General features: G+C 34.3%; 2 protein-coding genes across 10 annotated transcripts; one reads left to right on the forward strand and one right to left on the reverse strand.

Annotated features, from left to right (window-relative positions):
* Nucleotides 1-2,864: 2,864 nt before the first annotated feature.
* On the forward strand, nt 2,865-6,754 carry mRpS22 (mitochondrial ribosomal protein S22). The gene is made up of 7 exons (XM_089634510.1): nt 2,865-3,012; nt 3,098-3,324; nt 4,475-4,599; nt 4,687-4,744; nt 4,982-5,190; nt 6,024-6,204; nt 6,504-6,754. Exons 1-7 carry the CDS (start codon nt 2,874-2,876, stop codon nt 6,711-6,713), a joined length of 1,149 nt encoding a protein of 382 aa, XP_089490636.1. The 5' UTR covers nt 2,865-2,873; the 3' UTR covers nt 6,714-6,754.
* A 189-nt stretch (nt 6,755-6,943) lies between these two features.
* On the reverse strand, nt 6,944-21,175 carry Orai (calcium release-activated calcium channel protein orai). 9 transcript variants are annotated; one of them, XM_089635047.1, is made up of 4 exons: nt 21,050-21,175; nt 18,721-18,809; nt 11,676-11,807; nt 6,944-10,969 (listed from the first exon to the last, which is right to left on the reverse strand). In XM_089635047.1, the coding sequence occupies exons 3-4, from the start codon at nt 11,796-11,798 to the stop codon at nt 10,445-10,447; spliced, it is 648 nt and encodes a 215-aa protein (XP_089491173.1). In that variant the 5' UTR covers nt 11,799-11,807; nt 18,721-18,809; nt 21,050-21,175; the 3' UTR covers nt 6,944-10,444. The 9 variants fall into 9 exon arrangements, with proteins under 9 accessions (XP_089491173.1, XP_089491171.1, XP_089491170.1 ...); XM_089635045.1 differs by having other exon boundaries at nt 11,676-11,826; XM_089635044.1 differs by having other exon boundaries at nt 11,676-11,834.
* Nucleotides 21,176-21,698: the final 523 nt, after the last annotated feature.

Raw genomic sequence — 21,698 nt, forward strand, 5'->3', positions numbered from 1 at the left:
ACCGTGGTTAGTTGAGACTGGTTGCTAAGTCTGATATTTGTTTCAACTTGTTGCTTGCGTACATTTAGGTGCCTTTTAAAAAAGTTAAGTTGATTTTTTCAAGTTTATTTATTAATTTACTGCGTGATATTATATCAAAGGCCTTAGAAAGGTCTAAGAATATTATTGAAATACATTTTTTGCTTTTATCTAGGTTTTTAACACTTGACCTATTTAATAAAAAAGGTCATTGTCTATTTGAGATTTAAAAAAAGTACCCCGATCCCACTTTCTCACCCCTTAAGGCAGTATTTTGGTACTTTTCGATGAAATTTTGCACACTCTACTTTTAAAATATGGGAAAAATTACTGTCTACAACTGATTTCGAAAAATTCTGCTTTCTATATATATATATTTAAAGAAGTGTTTCGGTGTGACTTGGTTTTTTATACAAATCTACAGCTTTATTACAAGATTTAAGAAATTTTGCACACACGATTTTCAAAACAAGAGGAAAGTATTCAAAATTTCTAGAGTTTTCGAGAGTAAGAAGGATTTGGAAATTTCTAGAAATTACGAGAATCAAAGAGATAACGAAAACCACCCCTTTCCACTTTTCCAACCTCTGAAAGCAGTATTTTGACAGTCATTGATGAAATTTTGCACACTAGACGTTCAAAAACAGAGGTAAATTATTGTATACATCTGACTTCGAAAAACATTGCGTTAAGCCTTATCTTTATATTTGTCTTAATATACAAAAATCACGAGTCACTGTGTTCGTACACGCTAATCTCCGAAACCGATCGTTTTGGACACAAAAAATCTATCCTAACCTAACCTAACCTAACCTATCATAACTTAACCTAACCTATCCTAACCTAACCTAACCTATGATAAAAATAACTTTAAAAAATATATATTTATTTATAAAACATGCCTAAATATCTCTATTTTATCAGTCTGCCCAAAATAGTACCTACCTAATTCGCGTAGAGTAAATACTTAAAATTCTAGCTAATATCAGAAATATCAACATTAGAAAATATCATCAAAATAAATTATTTTGGCTGTCATCCCATACAACGAAAACGAATTTTCATTTTACGTAATTAAACATTAAAACAAATAAATAGTTGTAAAATGAGGAGTATGTGATGAACGAAGATGTGTGTTAGGAGAATGTATGACGTGGAAGTGAATGGTAGAAGACCTCAGGGACGACCGCGGAAGATGTGATACGATCAAGTGAATCAAATGCTTATGTACGGTAAAACGAGGTGTTGAACGAAGAAGGGGGTGTAAGCAAAATGTACCTAAAATGAGGCGTAAAATGATTCAAATTTTGGCGCTCCTTGTGAAAACTAATAGACACCTAGGTAGGTGATCACTGTAATCAATAATGTAGGATGAATTGTATTTTTGTATAGCGCCGTTTTTATGTAAAATAATCTCAAGGGCGCTGTGTTAGGGCTGTTAGGTGGTAGGTTTTATTTCGGCGCCCGGAGCGGCCTGCTCCAATTGCGCCCGCATAGGGCCGGCCCTGGCTGATGTAAGCCAAATGGATAAGACCAAGAAACGGACGCTTAGATTGTTTGGACGTAAAAAGGGTGATCCAAGAAAGGAAAAGGATATGGAAGAGAATGGCAGAAGAAATCGGGGACTCCCGAGGAAGACATTACACAATCAAGTGAATATAATACCCTAAAAATAAACTTTACTTAAATTCTAAACAATATTATTCTTTCCCCCGAGCACCCCCGAGTCCACTTCAGCTAGTTTATTATAAATAAAGTTTTTTACGTTTGTAGTTCCCATGTCTTTCAAGCAACTGATGATGTCGTTTCGACTGGTTAATACTTCATTGCACGCCCCTATAAGATGCTTCGGTAGCGATGTTATTAGTAGGCCAAGTTCATCCCCTGCAAACACACAAAATAAATATTTTACTATCGCTAAAGTTGTCGAATTCCGCCTCACGCAAAAAATATTACATAAGTTTATCAAAAGATAAACTGTGGAATTCCGCTTCACGCTTAAAAGCCAAATATATAATATTGGAACTTGGTTTTATCAAAATACTTGCACCCCCATTTTAAAAGAACAATGTTTAGACGAAAATATGTTTTTCCATGTGCGGTTTACGTACATTTACTCTTGTCTGGTGAATTTATTGTGACATTTTCATTTTTTGGGGGGGATGTCATTATTTAATGAATAACTTAATAATGTGAATGTAGAGTAAAAGTTTCAAGAATCAAATAATACAAAAAAAGCAAAGCCAAACGAATTATGAAAATTTACAACATTGCTTCTAACAATTGAAAATAAAGAAAACAAAGGAATGCAACGACGTGTAATTATAGTTGAAATTCCATCAGTAACGTACCTACCGAAGAATTTACAGAAATAATTGACATGTTTAGCTGGCGACCACATGAATAAGTTTTTAGGTCCTGTTTCTTGAAGTGGAATTAACGTCATATATATTTTTATTATGATATATAATGTGTCTGGGTATGTACTGGAACTTACATACGTTTCACAAAATCTCTCTATAAAACTCATTATAAACAAGATACTAAGACTGATACAAAAAATGTTACCTATTGAAATTATTATTACCATAACCCCGCTGCAGACCTTACCATAGCGAACTTAATTTTCTGCGCAGGGTGTTGCAGCATCCGGCTTACGTCGATTGCTTACCGACCTAAAACGACGAGGGGCTAAATTACAAATCTAATATTGTAAATGTTGTCTCGGAATATTCGATTGACAAAAATATCGATAACCTCGTATATCGATTGTGCTTGTGCCCATCATTTCTATGGCCCGTGGTTGTGGTTTAGAGTTTGGATATATCTATGATTAAAATCAAACTCAAACAAAAATGGCCACCGTCCGTCTGACGTTTGTTAGTTTCCTAAAACAATCAAATTTATTTGGATATAAAGCCGTATCCGTACGTGCTCCTTACGCTTATGCAACCTGTTTGAGGCGGGAATTCGCAAATGTTCCCCTAGAATTCAGTATGCGTCCTTTTAAAATGTTTTCGCTGCGTAATCTAACCTAGAAATGGCAACATGTCTCGTAATAAATGTATTTTCGTTTCAGACGACAAAGACCCCGCGCCCCTGTTTTTCTCACAAAATGTGCAAAATCTTCTCAAATACATTACTCGACCAGAAGTAGACAAAGTTTTCCGCAAGAGAGTCAACAAAAATGATAGATCGCTGTCAGTTCCGCAATATAAATTTATGACTGACAAGGAACTGAAGGAAGAAATGGATAAAGTGACCGCAAAAGTAGACCATCTCTTACAAATGCCACCTGTCATAAAGGTTTGAGCAGACACTTATTATTTTGGGTAAACTTTTACCCACAACTACTGTTTTTAATACCCAATTTATCATAAAACAAACCTTTGATTCAACTTAATGACAAAGAGACAACAACTTTACTATTTATAACAATCTGATTAGTCTTATTTGTCTCATATACCCCACACTTACGTGTCAATAGCAGGTAATCTGGATTGTTCGAATCAGCCGTTAGCGCTAGTGAGTTGGCGGTCACGCTATCTGCCAATATTGGTTTATGCCTATGATAAAGACAATTTTTTTTGTTTTAAATTTCATTTATAATAGTCATCAAAATGCCTTATTGTTGTGTTGTGCCTTTATACTCCTCGAGAATGTCCATACATAGGTTTCCAAAAAGTGGATTGTTCCTTAAAAATATGTACATAAATACAAACTGATAAAAATTCTTGCATTTGTAATAGATATTTTCTTCTAACAGACTACGTGATGCCTCTGTAGTAGTTAGTTCATAAGTATTTCTAACTATGACGGTAAAGGAGACACAACGATTACTATGAGAACACATGAGCTGTTCCGAAAAGCAAACAGATTGACTCTTCGGGTAATAGCTGTTTGTTCCCAAAACCAAACAAATTAGCCTGAGGAGTTAGTATTTTTATGGCTTCATTTTTTTTGGAATAACACTTTTTAATAGCTATTTCGTTCAAATCAAATTAATATTTTATGCCTTTAGTATCTGTCATGTTTACAACATGTCTGCAACATTAACTTATAAATTATAGTAAAATTATCATGTTTACAACATGTCTGCAACATTAACTTATAAATTATAGTAAAATTGTTTAGGCTATTTCTTTTACCTTTTTTAATAAAATTCAGACTATGAAACTATTTTGTTAAATGGGTTTTTAGGTTCTTTCTGGATTTCTTGGAAATAAACATTGTTTTTGGTAATCATGCGTATTATGTGCGGTAGCCTTACCTAACAATTATATATTAACACCTGATCATCTTAAGTCTCTATCTATAGAACATTGAATATGTGGAATTAAATTAAAAATCTTATTTATTTGGTATTTTTGACTTTGATCTTTCGACAATGAAACTAGAATTTTAAAATGTCATGGCCTTGTGCATACATATTAATAATGAATGTTTAAATACTTAGATTAACGATCGGGTGGACCATGAAGTTTCCTATGATCCGGCACTCCGAGGACACGATTTGGCTAGATATGTATTTACAGATATTACCTTTGGAACTTCCAATTCTGAACGCTTCATCGTTATACGGTAATTATAATTGTTTTTCTTCAGTAAACATACATGTACCTGCATGAATGATATCAAACTTAAAACAAACAAATTACTGCATTTCAGGGAGCCAGATGGACGATTGCATCACGCTGATCACGCTATGAGAAAAAAACTTAATCAGGTTTGTTTAAATTGGCAATCAATAAAATTATTATGTATATTTATTACTATCTGTCGCAATGATAAATGCTTCCCTTTTCTTATGTGTTGGCAAATTAAAGTTAATTCTATTTTTACATGAGGGATACATACCACTTTGCTCCACGCTATGCAATTTTATTTTTTTTAATCTCATTTATGTAAACTTCTTACCATTACAATTGGTTAAAATGCTTATATGTTTTCTATTTCTATATAGATATATTTCCCAATGCCTGGGCGAACATTGAAAGAACCCGCCATGTTTACTGAGGACTCATTATTCCAAGATCTTTTGACAAGAAAAGAGTACACGTTCTTGTTGGATCGAGCCTGCATTCAGTACGAGCCCTGTGACCCAACCTACCAACAGATTGTGTCTAAAGTCTACCTCAACATCGATGAGACTAGGAACTACCAATATCTGAGGTAATACACTTTTATTTTTATATCAAACATAATATTTACCAGTCAAATTGGTTTCTTTTTGTACTTTTCCTATGGGAAAATTGAACAAGATTGCATCCAATGGAGACTCTCTGAACAATGATGATGTAATTATTTAACTGGCGAATCCTTTAAATAAGCCAAGATATTTTTCTTTTACAGGAAATTTACTACTTTAAAATATGTAGTTATTTTGCCTTTATGTATTATTACCTTAACCACATGAATATTGTATAGATTAAGAGCACACGCAGGGCTCCCACACACTAGGCAGCCAGGCTGCGGCAGCTAATCCAACATATCGTAGCTCATTGGAGCCGTGCACTAGGCGGCTAAGAATGGCTGCTGCAGCCATTAGATTGTGCATGATTGCACGGCAGCCAATTGGCTGCACGCAGTCAGAGACGGATAAGGCTGCCTTTAGTTTCTGCGCACCTGTCATAGCAGCCAGACGTATTTTGTGTTCCGAAACTAGCTGAAATTCTGTCTGAAAATGAGTTTCGTCCGTATCGCTCGACGGAAGGGTCACTACTGGTCGTCGACTGGCTGTTAATACTGCCTGCTAAATATTTCGGCTGCCCTTGGGGTTTTAGTAATTAAATTAAATAGTTTAAGTAACATACTAATGATTTGTGTTGGTAGGTGTAATAATTACACCTACCAACACTTCTAAAGAGTTTGACCTATTCTTGGGCTGCTGATTTAAAAAATGTCATCAGATTTTCTGTACCCCTCTAGTTTTTGAGTACATACTATAATCTTCTTTATTTGAAAACAACAACATTGTTTTTTTATAACACTTATCTATTGTTTAGGTCCACTCGTCATTTTGGGCCCATGGCATTCTTTTTAGCTTGGAACAATATCATTGATGGACTAGTTCTGGAGATGCTCCAGAGTGGAGAAATCAGAGAAATTGTTTCCCTCATTAATCTTCAGCAGAGATTACATCCAGAGACTTTTGATGCCAATGATTCACAAGCATTGGTCGATCAGGTATAATATAATGTTTAATGTATCTGGATATTGCCCATGGGTGAGGGTGAGGTGGGTGGCAAGACTTCCCCTGTCTTTACACTGTACATACGGGGATGCTTTTGTGAGTTGTCTGTGTTACTTTACAACATCAGGTATATAATCTACCAGAATAGCTAGTCATATTCAGAGAAATGATTGAAGTAACCACAATGTATCCTTAAGGATACACTGGCATTTAAAAGGTTAATGAGCACTGTATGCAGATGAATTTAATATTAACCAAGTGTAATATGACAAATTGGGTATTGTAATTTCAGATTCTTGCGCTGAGGAAGCCTATTACCCAGGGTGGAGGCGGCTCTGTTGACTTAGAGCTTGATGACAAGTGCACCCAGTGTGTGGCTAGATACATTCAAAGCAACTCTACGCTGAAGGGGCAGCAGGAATTGGCTCTCCAAGCTTATCAACAAATTATTCAAGAAAAAATACAAGTAGGAGAAAAAGTACGAGAAGCCCACGGGGTCTAAATGATTTTATAATGAATTTGTGTAGATGTTAAATATACGTATTAAGTAATCATGTTCTTATTATTATTATTCACAGCCATCATTGTGCATATTCTTAATCTGTGTAACCTTTTCTAACACTTGCTTGGAAACCATTCACAACCCTCCCTTGCTCCCATTTGATTCCAAATCTTTGGTTGCTTACTAGTCACAACTAACAATAATGTAAAATTTCACAAGAAAAACAAATGTTTCAAAGATTAAGTCATTTATTAACATTATACAAACGATTCGATTTTACAGATGGATTTTTTAAATCCATCTTGTTGTTTTATATAATCAGATTTACAGTCTATAATATATTTTAAGTAAGGAGTATAAACGAATAATATACACATAACAAGAAAACATTAAATGGTTAACCGCCTCAAGAAAATCTATAAACGAAGAAGTCCCAAGATTCTTTTAGAATAGCTTTACTTGCAAACAGTGGGAAAATAACTCACAAAATTATGTGTTACAGTTAAGCCCTTTCACAGGGATATGCAACTATCCAATACTCATGTTGTGTACTCACGCACAGTCCGTCCGCGTATCTATTGAAATCACGAAACCCGCGTCACCATCAATCATTGATGACTTTTCGAAATGTCAAAACTAGAATGCTTATTGCATAACCTCACTCACAACCAAACAGTTGTGAGTGAGGTTATGAAACAATCTTTTTTGTCTGCTTTGTGGATAGCATTGTGATCTAATGAACATGCATTGTTACAAACTGTCTGACACAAATGACGCCATGTATAAAGTCTCAACGACGTGAGACTGGCATCACTGACGAGTTTACAGAATGTCGGCAACGTATGACTGTGTACGAATCTCTACGCAGATGAACGGCGGTAGTCGCCAAGATACTTGGATCGTCGAGTATCGGATACTTGAATATCTCTGTGGAAGAAGTACCTTATACATACTAAAAAATGTTTATGTATCAAGAATTATCTAAAAATTGATGTAAAATATCAAAAACTGTCAATTTTTAGGCCAGGTTTATCACACTAACCGAGAACCTTGTCAAGACTAAAATGTGGCCTAGAATCATCTTTACAGTGGCGTGGATAACAATTGCAGATTGAACCATTGGGCTTATAAATATACAGTACTTGAATCTCAAAGTTGAGAAATGCGGAATTGAGCGGTGAGTGAGTCAAACATAACAAACTGAGAGAAATAGTGATTATAGAGTTAATTTAACAAGTTAATCTTCATTTCAACCAATTCAAAAGAACCTGATGGGGAGGGATAGAAATAATAAAGTTTGGCCGCCTCTGTTGGGACAACTTTAATGAATCAATTCAAATTGATGCATTGAACCTCATGCTACATATCCAGAGATGTGCAAAATGGGTACCCAAAACCATTTGAAATGCAAAATGGAAATGGGTCAAAACTTTTCCATTTGAAAATGCAAAATGCAAAATGGTTTTTAGAAAAGCATTTCAAATGCAAAATGCAAAATACCTATTTTCAAAATGCAAAATGGTTTCTCAGGTCAAACAATTAAAATAATTATAGAATTTTTAAACAATTTTGTCATTTAATAATGGAAATCAATGTAGAACAAACATATTACATGATGGTAAATCCAAAAACACCACGACTACAGATTATGAAACCACAAAAAATTTGCGCGGGACTAATGTTGCCAACGTAAAAACATAGAAACTGCTATCTAACATTTAATATTACAGCGTCATAGCCACATGTTCAGTATTTGAATCAGTATGTTTTGTAATGGTATCACTCAATTGCCAGGGCTCCTACCAGGGAGCAACTTGACAAATGGAAATTATCTCTCATAGCGAGGTTGAGGACTGACTGATATTTGGGGCTTATGAAAAAAAGATGAGTGGAGATAGTAGGAGGAATGTTGCAAAAAAGCATTTAAAATGGAAAATGCATTGAGAAAAGCATTTAAAATGCAAAATGGTTTTTAGAAAAGCATTTAAAATGGAAAATACCCATTTTGCATTTTGCATTTCCATTTGAAATGGATTTATTTGAAATAAAGCACATCTCTGTACATATCACACATGATCATTTCATAATAAAGCCTTTCAATTATTAGAAACTGTAATTAACTTGATGGTTGAACACTAATTGAGCAGATTCACAACACTAGTACATGTCTTTACAGAGAGAGTACAACCTAGCACAACACTTGATACGCACTCTATTTTGTTCTAGCATCACCCCACTGACAAGCCAAAGCGCGTATCACATGATCCGTTGTCACATGTAACAAAGTGACCAGTGTGGTTTATGTTATAGAAAATAATATTATATTTTTAATCATCTGAAAATTACATTCATTTTTTTTTTACTAATATGTTCAGGATTTGCTGATTAAAGTCTCTCGGGTACATGCTGATAAACCACATATTCGCAGATAAAGACTAATTTAGGCAGGGAATATAATAAAAACAGGTTTAAATTAAAGTGAGATATAAAGTAAAAAAGGCACTGTTAGTTAGAAAGCCTCTGTATATAAGAACTTTGACTCGGGTTCCCTTCACCTAATAATATATAAGGCTTCCTTTAAACTCGGAGTATGTATGTATAATATACTATTTAAGATATTGATGTAGTATACATATCACAGTCCCTAGATGAAATTTTTAAAATGACTGGTCGGCATAAAATTTATAACTACATAAAATATTAACACTCAAGTCATGGCTATGTAAGTCCTTTAAAAAGGTCTTAGTACTAAATGAATTTTTATTGCATCTTACTGACGTACATCGTATTATCATTGTAGTATTTATTTTTATTGCTACCAATTTATTCCTGTAGGTCCCGATATTATAAAATGTATGCACCATTACACACAAAATTTAGATCAACAGCACATAATAATTAATAGACAACACACACTAAAAATGTTGACAATCTATGAAGTGAACTTTTACCGTGACCATCTGTTATAAACAAGAGTCCTAGCCATTTGGAGCCAGTGGACAAGGCATCCCTAATTGGGGTATGTTGTGAGACTGAAGGTATGGAGAAAGGAAGGTAACGGGCTATTCAGATCTGGTCACCAAATGCGGCTAAAGCTATTTCAAGCAACATTTAGATTCCGAAAGGTGTTCTTTTACCAGGGTGATAAATATCTACCACTCTGGAACGTGCCGTAAATAAACCATATATTATTTTAAATTAATAAATTGTGAAATAACACAAATTAATCAAGTAGAATTTGCAGCGCACGCCGAGATTTGAAACTGCGACCTTCCGATTCGTAACCAAGGATCATAACCATTGAACCACGGAGGTTGTCAAAATTTCTATTTTGTGTTCATTATCATTATCCCATAATAATTATATCACACACAAAAGTTCAATTCTTACAGACTTTCGCATATTCCAATACAAGAAATAATATAAATTAAGTATTTAGCAAACCATATCAATAACAATCGCATTACTTACCTAAGTTCAATCATAGAACAAGAACATCAATACTTTGTCAAAATATATTATTAAAAGGGTCATCATTCCATTTCAGTCCATTATTTCCAAAAACATTATAGATATATTTTTTGTAAAATTTTATAGTGAAATTTTACTATAGGAATGGAAGACTTATAAGACTTAACTATGTTAATATATTTATAACAACGGTAAATACTGAATACTACTCATTTGTCTTTTTTGAGGGAACTTTATATACGGAAGAGATTTACAAGACGCTAAACGATATGTCCCTGATCCAATAGACTCATGCCATTTAGTCTTCCTTCTTGGTCTCCCAATTCTATTTGCTCCTTGAGGAGTTCCAGTTCTCTGATTCCGGAAACTGTCACTTCATACTTATGCGTGACAAGAGTGCGGTAGAAGTGAATTGCAAATGCCAAAAAAACAATTAATACCGGTATCAGAACTACGCAGGCAGACCACGCAGCCACTGGGCTGAGGTCGTAGAACTTCACCCAGCATAAGATGGCGATTTCCAGTAGAAACAGTATGAGCCCCAAGAGCGTTGAGAATGCCCAGGCCGTCTCGATGTACCAGTGAAGTCTCTCGTGAGGAGACTCGTGGACCAGGGAGATGCTGTGAAGATTGCAAATGGCGTCGATGTTTGGTAGAATGCAAGTGCTGATCATGAGGGCCAGCATGTGCACGGCCACCAGGAGAGTGGTGCATATGGCGAAGGCCACCAGCATCCCCTGCGGCACCTTGGAATCTTCATTCAGTTGGACTTCCACCATGGCCACCTGAAGTTTAAAAAAATACATACATTTTACTTGAGAAGAGGAGTGACTTTCAGGCTTCCTTATTATCTGGGTGAATGTCTCATTAAAAACTAGAAAAACATTACATTTTAACATGTTCTTTGTCAATACTATTTTTTTTCTGCTTGCAACGTTTCAAATGTGAGGAATGAAATGCATTTAGCTGTCGAAAAATAAGACTCAATGCCATACTCTTTGTTCCATATTTTTCAATTGTTCAATAAGTTTAGTAAAAAAAGTGAAACTCGGGCAATTGGGTAGTAACTACTAGTCAAAAGAATAGTTGGGGCCAGAATCTACGTATAACTCCACACAGGAGGCCCTGAGGATAATAATTTCCCTCGAGGCTTATGACATCTTTGGGATGCTGTGTAAAGGGTCTTTATAAGGAAAGGAAGTTCTGGTGAGGAAAAAGGTATGAGGACTGGATAGGAATCTGGGTATCAGTGTGTCCAGGAAAAGTATGAATCCATCCCTCCCACTGCGGTGGAAGGCAACGGGTCGAGAGTTCGGCTGGAGAGGTCTCTCCCGAACTTGGACCGGCAGTAACTTGCCACTTGGGGTGACCTATGGAGTAGGTATTGGTTATCCAATTAATGGTGCCCGGGGCGAAGGGTACTTGGAGTTTTAAGTTTGCATTCTAAGCTACATCAGTGAACAATGAAGCATTATAGTAAGAAGTGCATACCATGGCAAATCCTGAGAGAAGGGCGGAAGTCTTGCTGGATGCCTTCAACTTGGCTCTGCTGAGCTGCAGTTTCCTCCAGGACAGGTACCCCGGTGTGTGCAGCCCATCCCCGGCCTGAGACATCCCTGCACTCTGTTCACCGGACATCAAACTTCCCTTCTATACATTCAAATATTATACTAGTCTCCCATCTAATGATCATCCTACAATCTCGGATCTGACTACTATTATATATCTGGTATAGCCCGTACATTGGCTCATTTACGTGAAAACGTAAAAAAAAGCCACATACACCACACAAATTATTTATACAATAAATTGGAATGAATGAATGATAAACCTTGAAAGGTTTGAATTTATTCGCTAATTCTGTTGTGACCGCTGATTACTGGTCATTAGCAATAATATATTTTACAGATACATAATATGAAAATTTCGAGATTGTAGTAGGTATGCTATTGTATTTCCGTAGCAAATTATATTGAAAATAACTAAAAAAAAAAAAAAAATGTGTAAATCTTGTGGGTCAAAAGCTTGAAAAAAATATTAACTGCCAAACAAATCTGTTGAAAAATCATAATCTACTTTCATATTTTTTTTTAGTTCATCATAGTAAAGTATTTTTAACACTTTTATGGTTATCTGAAAACTTTGAGATTTTGCGATGGAAACGACAATACGCTTTTTATAATAATTATACAAGTTGCACATTTGAAAGAGTTGACTTTGCATAATACAATTTAATTAAAGCTAAGCGGCATTTAAGGCTTCAAGGTGTTGGATTATCATCCTATCTGCTGCTCTAATAAGCCAATGTTCTACAATGATAACTATTCTACCACTACAGTATACAAGTATGCTGTATGTAAATGGAAGATTGAAAGTATTATTTTTAAATATAGAATTAATATTATTTTTTTAGAAATCATTGCTTTCAAGCATCGACTCTATTTGTATGCATTTTTCTATGTAATACAATATTATATGATATTATGAGGGTATTGCATCATCTTCTTCATAGCTTATCCATAATGTATATTAATAAATAAACAAATAAATACTCGCAATATGTAGAAAACTCAGCTAACTTATCTGATATATAGCCATTATTCATCAGTAGGAGTACCGAATATCAAACTCTGACTTTATAAAAAAAAATCGTTAATATACCTTATCCTATGCAGAGGAGGCTCTATAGTACGAGAGCCCACGACCAAAACCATGTCTCATAGCAATACGGCAAAAACCCTATAAAATCGTTAGATTGTATGATTCTGAACCCGACTAGGTGTGTAGTAACGGTCGAAAGTGTAGCAACTGCGTGGGAGGCCATTTCTGCTGTGTCAAAAAAAAAAGACAGTCGGTATTATAGCAATACGTCTGATAGTGAAAATGTACATAGATTTTATAATTGTATTACGAAAAAGTTTGTTTTCAGACATTTTGCGCGTAGCATATAGCCTGAGCGCATTTTTGAAAATGTCAACAAATTTAGCCGACCTGTATCATAGCAATACGGATAATTTTTTTTTTCAACTTTTCGTATTGCTGCCATGATTACCAAAAACCTGTTTTCAGACACTTTAAGTGTAGCATATACTCCCAAAAACGAAAATAACGTTTCGGAGTCGCCTGGCCGACGCCTCTGTTAAATGTTTTTTTAAATTTTCAGCCTTCATAGATATTCAAGAATCTCCCTTGTCTATTATATGTACTTTGACAGATGACAGATGTCATTACTTATTTATTTTGTAAAAGTTACTCAAGTGTGCTTTAAATAAAACCAAAACTATCAAATCAATCAGTATTTAATTTCAACAGCCTCAGCGCTTGTTACGCTCCTGCCCCTTTCTTACTATTATACAGCTCACTCGCCAGCTGCTCCAAACGTTGGAACGACGCTCACTTAGTTGTCATACGTTGTGCGGTTGTGGTGGTGTAAAATGTCGGACCTGAGTTGTGTGTTTTGTAAAGAAACAACGATTGAGAAAGTGAAAAAATTTACCGAAGAGACGCTGAAAAAGTGCAAAGAAGTGGCTATCGGCTAGTGGCTAAGTGAATATCGGAGTAAAAAACAGAGAGTAAGCAGGAAATCGATTTACTCCGAAATCGAGTTGCCACGTGGTATCGACACGGACATAGGATACCATTCGGCGTGCTACAAAAATTTCACGGCTGTGAGGATTCCGAAGGATTCAAATATTTCTCACGACAATGTCGTCAGTAATGTTTTTGATGACGGTGCATCGACATCCAGAGCGAGGTAAGAATGAAATATATATGCAATATATCTTTGCTCGGAAATATGGAATTTGTAGAAAGTGTCGTCCAAATTTCTATGGATGTTGGTGTTGGCAATTCCCGGCGTTACATTGATGTTTCACGTTTATACGAGACATTGGGATCCACTCTGGCAAAATCTTTACCTGCTTTCCATGCAATGACCGGCTGCGATTATAATCCCGCGTTATATCGCAAGGGTAAAAAAAGACCATTGACGATGCTGAAAAATTCGAAACGCTATCAAGAAGCTTTCGGTGATTTGGGCAGCTATACTTCTGATAGTGACAAGGTATTCCCCGTTTTGGAAGAATTCACGTGCAGATTGTACAACGAAAAAAAAATTAATAACGTCGATTTAGCTCGACTCAACATTTTTTCGAAGACATATAAAATTAAAAACGACGAGGCTTCGACAACTCTGAATCTCCAGTTATCCAATTACGACGCCTGCAATCTGCCACCATGCAAAACGGAATTGGAGAAACATTTTTATTACGAACAAAATATATTGCACAAGTCTGGAGCAACGCTCATACCAAAACGCCAACCGAACTGAACCCTGCAGATTGCGGATGGTATGAAGACGAGGGACGATTTCAGTTTTCGTGGTTCTCTGGCAACCAACTACCTGAGTTGAGCAACATTATTTTGGACGACAAATCATCATCCACAACAGGTACAGTTTACATGGCTTTTGCTGTTAATTTCATAAATAAGTTCGTGATTTTCACTAACGATGTTTATTTTACAGAAGAGGACGTTGAAGATCTCCCGAGCGACGTCGAGAGTGATTTCGAAGACGACGATTCCGAATCCGACAGCGAATGAATACGAGAATATTTTGTAACTTTGAATAAACCGTTTTTTTTTCAACTTCATCCCAGTTTCCTTTTGTGCGATTTATTTCAGTCCTTCAACTTCAATGTTACGGTTTCGGGTAAATTCTTTGTTAATTATCATCTAATAAATTCAGGGTCGCAACGTATTCATTGGTTTGTAACAGAAAATTCAAGATTCCTCAATACGATTTTTAAATGATATCTGAGTATCGAAAAGTTGTCTGATAGAGAAGGTGCTACACTTAATTTGTCTGATATAAATTTTTTGCACATGTGGACAACTTATTTTATCATGTCCAACAATTTTCAGACATATTGCTATGATACCGATCGGTAAAATTTGTTAACATTTTCAAAACGGTCTCAAAATTTAATGCGTTCACATTTCCGTCTGAAAATTGTTTTGTTCGCATCAAATAACCAAAATTTACTAATAAAAAAGATTTTCAGACGTATTGCTATGAGACATTTTTTTTGTCTCATTTTTAATTTTTTTAAGTGATTTTACGGGTTTGCGCTACACCACTAACGTCTGAAAAATATGTTTCCGGTATCTCAGAACTATCATTCAACTACAGTCTGCAAATCAGACATATTGCTATGATGCAGTTCGGTAAAATTCTTTGACAATTTTGAAAATTCGGTCAGATCAAACGCTACGCGGAAAATGTCTGATATTGGTATTTTCGAGTTCAGGATAATCGTATCTATCGATTTGATGCGGTTTTGGCCGTATTGCTATGAAACAAAAATTTTGGTCGTGGGCTCTCGTACTACTAGGGGTACCGAAGTGGAAGGTCAATCGAAAAAAAAATTAATATATAAAAGTTTAATACATATTGCTAATGCGTAGTGAATATTACAAAAATTCCAACTTATGTTTGGTACTCACTTATTCTGAAGCCGGTAGTACAATAAGTGTTTAATTTAAGATTATTATTTACTTATTTACACATATAACTTAATGTTCTTTATTCTTTTGAAAAATTTTAAATCACTATCTCCAATCTCAGTCCATTGTCTATAAGAAGATTTAAAAAGTAAACAATAAATAGCAAAAGTACACATTCATTTTATTGCACCCAAAAATCCACTGACAAAAATTATAACTTTTCGTTATTCTTTTTATCTCTTGTTAGCATAAACTAACTGTCACTATATTTGGAATAGGTTTGTCATGATTCAATGAATTATTTGCGGTTTCTTTCAATACGATATCCACAGAATTCGACATTTTAAATTATTCCACGCAAATTAAGTCAACATTGATAAACATAATTTTGCTAACTAATATTCAAGTTCAAGATGGCAATCGTTTATCACACAAAAAAACTTTTGACTGAAATTTTTTCACATCTCCCTCTAATACGTTAATGATCTTAGGTCGTAGATATCTCTACCACATTGCGGTCATGTCTGAAAATCCCATTAAAATAAATTTTGTATGATACTAAGCATATGTCAGACATGATAGTGTTTACCTTCTTTGTCCGTATATCAAAGAGATAGAAAGGAGATAGTTTGGGGACAAAATTTAAAGTGACCCACGGAAGGTATATACAATATCTTCTCATTTGGACGCTGGATGGCTCTGAAACCGAATATTAAAACTAAATTAACAATCGGGTAGTTTGTTAAATCCTTATATATTTTTGGGAGGTAATTGACCAAATAACCCTCATAGATCCCGCCCCTGATCCTACGGATAAGCTATCAAGAGGATGTTGAAATACCACCAATGTATTTTACATAAAATAATAGAAATAATGAAAAATAATGCCTCATATTACTTTTGTGTAAAATCAGTAAGTATATTTGATATAATTAATCATGTTTTGTTTTATCCATTTGTGTCATGCTTGGTAAACATGCTAGTGCTCAATAATATTAAGTAATATGTAATACTGTTGGCCAATTTATTTGATGAAAATGTAATTTAGCCTCAAATAATGATAAACCATTAATACTATGGTTTTAAAATAATGTGAATACAATTATAGAAAACGTGCAAATTTATTTTAACAAGCAACAGAGCGGCTTATCAAAAACTATTCTCATTTCTCGGTCCTAAAATATATAACAAAATCCCCGCACAGCTGAAACTGTGTGAATTGTCATCCTTCGGTCCAAAAATAACAAAATGGTTATTAGATCTAGGCAGGACTGATTCCGAAATATTACTAAAAAATGTAATCTGATAATTATTTATCACGAACGCCTAGTTGTACCTTCGCTTTTACATACTTATTTTCTCTATTCTTAAATTGTGTATTTCTCTAGGATGATTTGAAACCTGTTAATTTGACTGTCCTAAAATGGGAAACCTTCCTAGTTGGACAGTCAAAAGCTTCCTTGCATATAAAGTAATGAATATTATAAAAAATAAATAAAATACCAATGGATATAATGTGCATATTTTAGAAAAGTGAATTTTGATGATGGCACGGGACTCTGCACTGTGGTGAACATTGTAAATATTTTAAAACACTCACAATATTGAGAATGACAGTGAAATAAAAAAGAAATACACACAGCAAATCTTACTTATCAGTCAGTGGCTGTGGAAAGTAAAGTGATCATCATGGAGGTAATCGACTATCAATTTTGTCATCAAGCATGACGTATCATCGTCATAATGGTGACCGGAAACTAGTGGTACAAGCGGGAAACTGGTGAATCTCCATCACAGAAAATCCAAATATCTATTTTTTTAAGATTTTAATTTTTTTACTTATTTTTCAAAAATTAAAAATTTTGGAGCCGGATCTACGCTACAACGCATTTAAAAAAAAAATCTAACAGCTGAAAGAAAACCCGTAGAGACTATTTTTTTCATATTTGACCTAAAAAATTTCCAACTTTGGTCTCAATTAATTCGAAAACGGCAGATAAAAACAAAAAACTATAACAAAAAATCAACTCTAAATTTGATGTAGAATTCAAAATTAACCAGTTTCCTTTTGTACCAAAAGTTTCCAAGCACCATGTACAGTTGATTCTGCTCAATTGGGACACATCGGGCCAAAAAATTTTGTCCCAAATTAGCGGCACAATTTGTCCCAAATAATTTATTTGAGTTCTCTCAAATGTGTTTTTAAAACTTAAAAAAATAATTATGTTCTAACTACAGGCATACATAATTAAATAATAATACTGCAAACTGAACAATGTTCCGGCCGTCCCGATAAACCGGTGTACCAATTAAGCAGAATCGACTGTATAATGTAATGCATAAAAATAAAATAAAGCTAAATCATGCACAAGTCATAACGTGCTTTTGCAATAAATATTTGTATTGTGTAACATTTTTTTATACTTTTTTAAAGATTATGGTACGAGATTATAGTTACGTTGGATAAAATGTTATTATTTGTATCACATAATAACATTTTATGTGATACAAATAATTACGTATCAGGACGGGTTGTATCACGAAATTTGAACAATTTATCAAATTTCAAAGTTGATTTTAAAGTTCTGTGAAGATTCTATTCAAGTTCTATTTTTATATCAATATTGGCCAGATGCTTCACAAAACTGAAGTAATAACAGAATTTGAATAGCACCTTCACAGAACTTGAAAATCATCTTTTAACTTTGATAAATTGTTCAAATTCTATGAAACAACCCATTCCAAGTTGTGGTTTGTGATCTGGCCAAAAAGGTCGCTATACTTTATAGAAATATAAATAACACAAAAGCACTATTTACAAATATGAATATTTGCGTTTAATTTATTAATAATAAAATATATCCAATTGTAGTAGTTGTTAAAACATATCAGATAAATGTTTTATGTTTGTCTAAAGAATATTGAATTGTTTAGAAGATATAATTGAACTAACGGAACAATTATTTGATATTGGTTTATAAGTAGGTATATAATGTAATAGGACTTGGTTGAATGTCATAATAATTCCTACCAGGTAGATACTCTTGTAGAAAGAAGTGCGCGTGCGCCACACACCTGTAACCAGTGACTAGATCAGAGATAAGGACACCAGGCTGCAACCTTAAATTGAGGAAAACAAGGAAATAAAACTAATATAATATCTACTAATACATAAAATGCTTAGCCGCAAAGTCAGATAAAAAAAAAAATTATGTGTAAATAAAATGTAAGTGTCCCTGTTTTGAAAGAAAACATCAATATGTTAAAAGTTATTTACCTAACCTAACCGCAGCATTTTTAGGAACAGATTATGCAAATTACACTTTGTTTCAACAATTATTTACAAGAAACAACTAAGTACATGCACAAAATAGGTTACCAGGTTCTTAGTTTGGGTTAATTAAGTAATTTATGCGTATTCAGTTTGAAATAAAAATTGAAAGAAAATCCAAAATGGTGGCAAAGGAATCATTTTGTAAGGGAAATTTTAAACTCTATATGAAAAAAAAAAGGAATATTATCATCTCTCCCAAAGTGAATAATTGTTTCTTGTAGTAATTAAGTAGAAACACAGTTTTTTTTGTTGTTGTTTTAAGTGAAACTGCACAAGAGTCCCAACTGCTCCCAACCGTCTGGAGCCTGTGAGACTATGGCATCCCCAATTGGGGTATGTTGTGAGGCTGAAGGTAAACAATGGGGAAGTACCTGGCTATTCACATCTGGTCACCAAACACGGCCAAAGCCATTTCAATTCTGAATGGTGGTCTTACACACTTACTCTGGAACGTGCTGCAAATATACTATATATTATTTTTAGTGAATAATTTGTGAAATAACACAAATTAATCAAATAAAAATTACTTGCGCACGACGGGATTTGAACCCGCAACCTCCAGCTTGCTAGTCGAGAGTCTTACCCCTCGATCAAGGAGGCCGTCAATTTGCAGAGTAATTTCCATAATCTGTGCCTGTTTAAAGTGCGGCGGTTAGGTAAATATTTACCGATTTTTCTAATAAATGAACACTTTTTTAATATAACAGGGACAAAATAATCAATACACAAAGTGCTGTTCTCATAATACGCATAGCAGCTAAAGGTTTGGCTGATTGTTATTTAGCTACATTGTTTAATCTCTTCTTTCTGCTGATCTTTTGCTAGGCGTCATTGTTAGGGCTGTCTAAGGAAGAGTGCTCAGAATGAAGCCCAGTGAGAACGAGATGGCCTTACCAATAGAAGAATGTTACCTGGCCGGAAAAAATTTAAGAAACAATGCGCGTCATGTTTACGGGGTATAAGATAATGGATTTTTACGACTACATCATAAATTGATAGCTCGAAGCAAGGTATCTAAAATGAAAACAAATATGAGTGGTACTAATTCTCTCTGCATGTAGATTATAAATATTAAGTCATTAATTAGAAATAGTCTACACTCAATGATTCTGCTTCAAGGTCCAATGAACAACTAGTTCAATGGGTTGATCTAATGAGGTAAATGTAAAACATTGCATAGCTAGAATCTTGATGAAAAAATACAAAATCTGTCCTTTGAATAATGTTTTCAATGCAAAAAATGTTCAAGAATCATTTTTTATCATTTGGGATATCAAAATATGTAAACTAACTGTATGCATATTAATTTAAAGGAGAGAAAATTCAATACTATAAATTACTGTTGCCGAACAACATGAACAACTAATCTGATTTTTGGGCTGATCTGTTTTTAAATAGTAAATATAATCTGTTTTTGTATTCATTTTAAAACAAAATATTCCAATTTACTTTAGCGGGTGTGTATTCTATTTCTTGTTGAATATCTGAATAGTTTATTATTACCTTATCATAGGTTATAGTTAAATAAATGAATTATAAAAATAAAATAAAAGGTTTGTCTCGTCGGAAAACAAGATAACGTAGCCTCTAATAAAGGCTTGTTATTTACAAAAACATTAACATAATAACAATCTGCGTCCCAGAATTGCATACAAAATGGTTTTAAACATGTATTCATGCGTGATATAATGCAAAAAGCAATAAAAATGGCATTCAAGTAGTAGCAAGCTCTAAACTGCCAAAGCTAAAATTTCGCAAATCATTATCAAGCCACGATGGGAATGTATTTTGTTTTACCTTATAATATTTGAACCGCCCAAACTTGTCAACCTCCGAAGGTTTGTTTACCCGAATTGAATTATTGAATCCAGTGCTGGCCGACCACACAGACATCTCTGGATATTAACAAGATCTAATTCAATTGAAAATTAATAACATGGATACGTGAAGAATACTATACGGTATTGTCACTATTTAAATAGAACGGGATCATGCTCATGAAAACAAAAACACAATTTGCCCATACCCAAAAACACTCCGTGTCCATTTATGTCATTTTTATATCCTATGCGATTCTATGATTCTAATGTTTAATGTTTCTAATGTCAAAAATACTGCGGAGTGCGGATACCGGGTAGGTGCGGACCAGGGCTGCCAATGCACATGTTCAGAAATACCCACAATAGATGTAAAAAATGATTTTGAACATCTATTGTGGGTATAGATTATATTTAAAATATATATATATATATATTTTGACCGGTCAGTGGTTGAGTGGGCATAGCGCTTGGGTCTCACCCGAGCGTCGCGTGTTCGATTCCTCGGCTGGCTAAGTCCTCCATCACAACACAAGCAACATTTTCGGCTTTCTGTGGTGGTAGTAGGAGATTTTCTAACATTGTTGGGTTATTCGTGACCCGGGAATGTTTGTCTTTCTTTAAAGAAAAAAAAAAATCCCCACATTGGGGAGAACAAAACAACTATTTTCCACAAGTTAATTTATAATTCCTTCAGAAATTCAATCAAAATAATCGTTTTTTGTTATTATTTAGTCATTTTAAGTATTTCTATTTCATTTAGGCTTAAAAGTACAAAATTTGTTTGTAAAATTGCTGTAAAAGAAAAAGAAACTATAATGAATTTTCATTTATAATGGACTCAAAATAGAGAATTTC

The sequence above is a fragment of the Hesperophylax consimilis genome, chromosome 8 (genome assembly GCF_061612785.1).
Source record: "Hesperophylax consimilis isolate HC1 chromosome 8, BYU_Hcon_1.0, whole genome shotgun sequence".
NCBI lineage: Eukaryota > Metazoa > Arthropoda > Insecta > Trichoptera > Limnephilidae > Hesperophylax > Hesperophylax consimilis.

Coding starts and splice junctions, on each gene's coding strand:
- mRpS22 (XM_089634510.1), top strand. CDS start 2,874: ATGGCCACCGTCCGTCTGACGTTTGTTAGTTTCCTAAAACAATCAAAT. Junction 4,745..4,981: donor TGAGAAAAAAACTTAATCAG/GTTTGTTTAAAT, acceptor ATTTCTATATAG/ATATATTTCCCAATGCCTGG. Junction 6,205..6,503: donor CACAAGCATTGGTCGATCAG/GTATAATATAAT, acceptor TTGTAATTTCAG/ATTCTTGCGCTGAGGAAGCC.
- Orai (XM_089635039.1), bottom strand. CDS start 20,916: ATGTCTGTGTGGTCGGCCAGCACTGGATTCAATAATTCAATTCGGGTA. Junction 11,835..20,820: donor GGCGGTTCAAATATTATAAG/GTAAAACAAAAT, acceptor TTGAATGTATAG/AAGGGAAGTTTGATGTCCGG. Junction 10,970..11,675: donor TTCTCTCAGGATTTGCCATG/GTATGCACTTCT, acceptor TTTAAACTTCAG/GTGGCCATGGTGGAAGTCCA.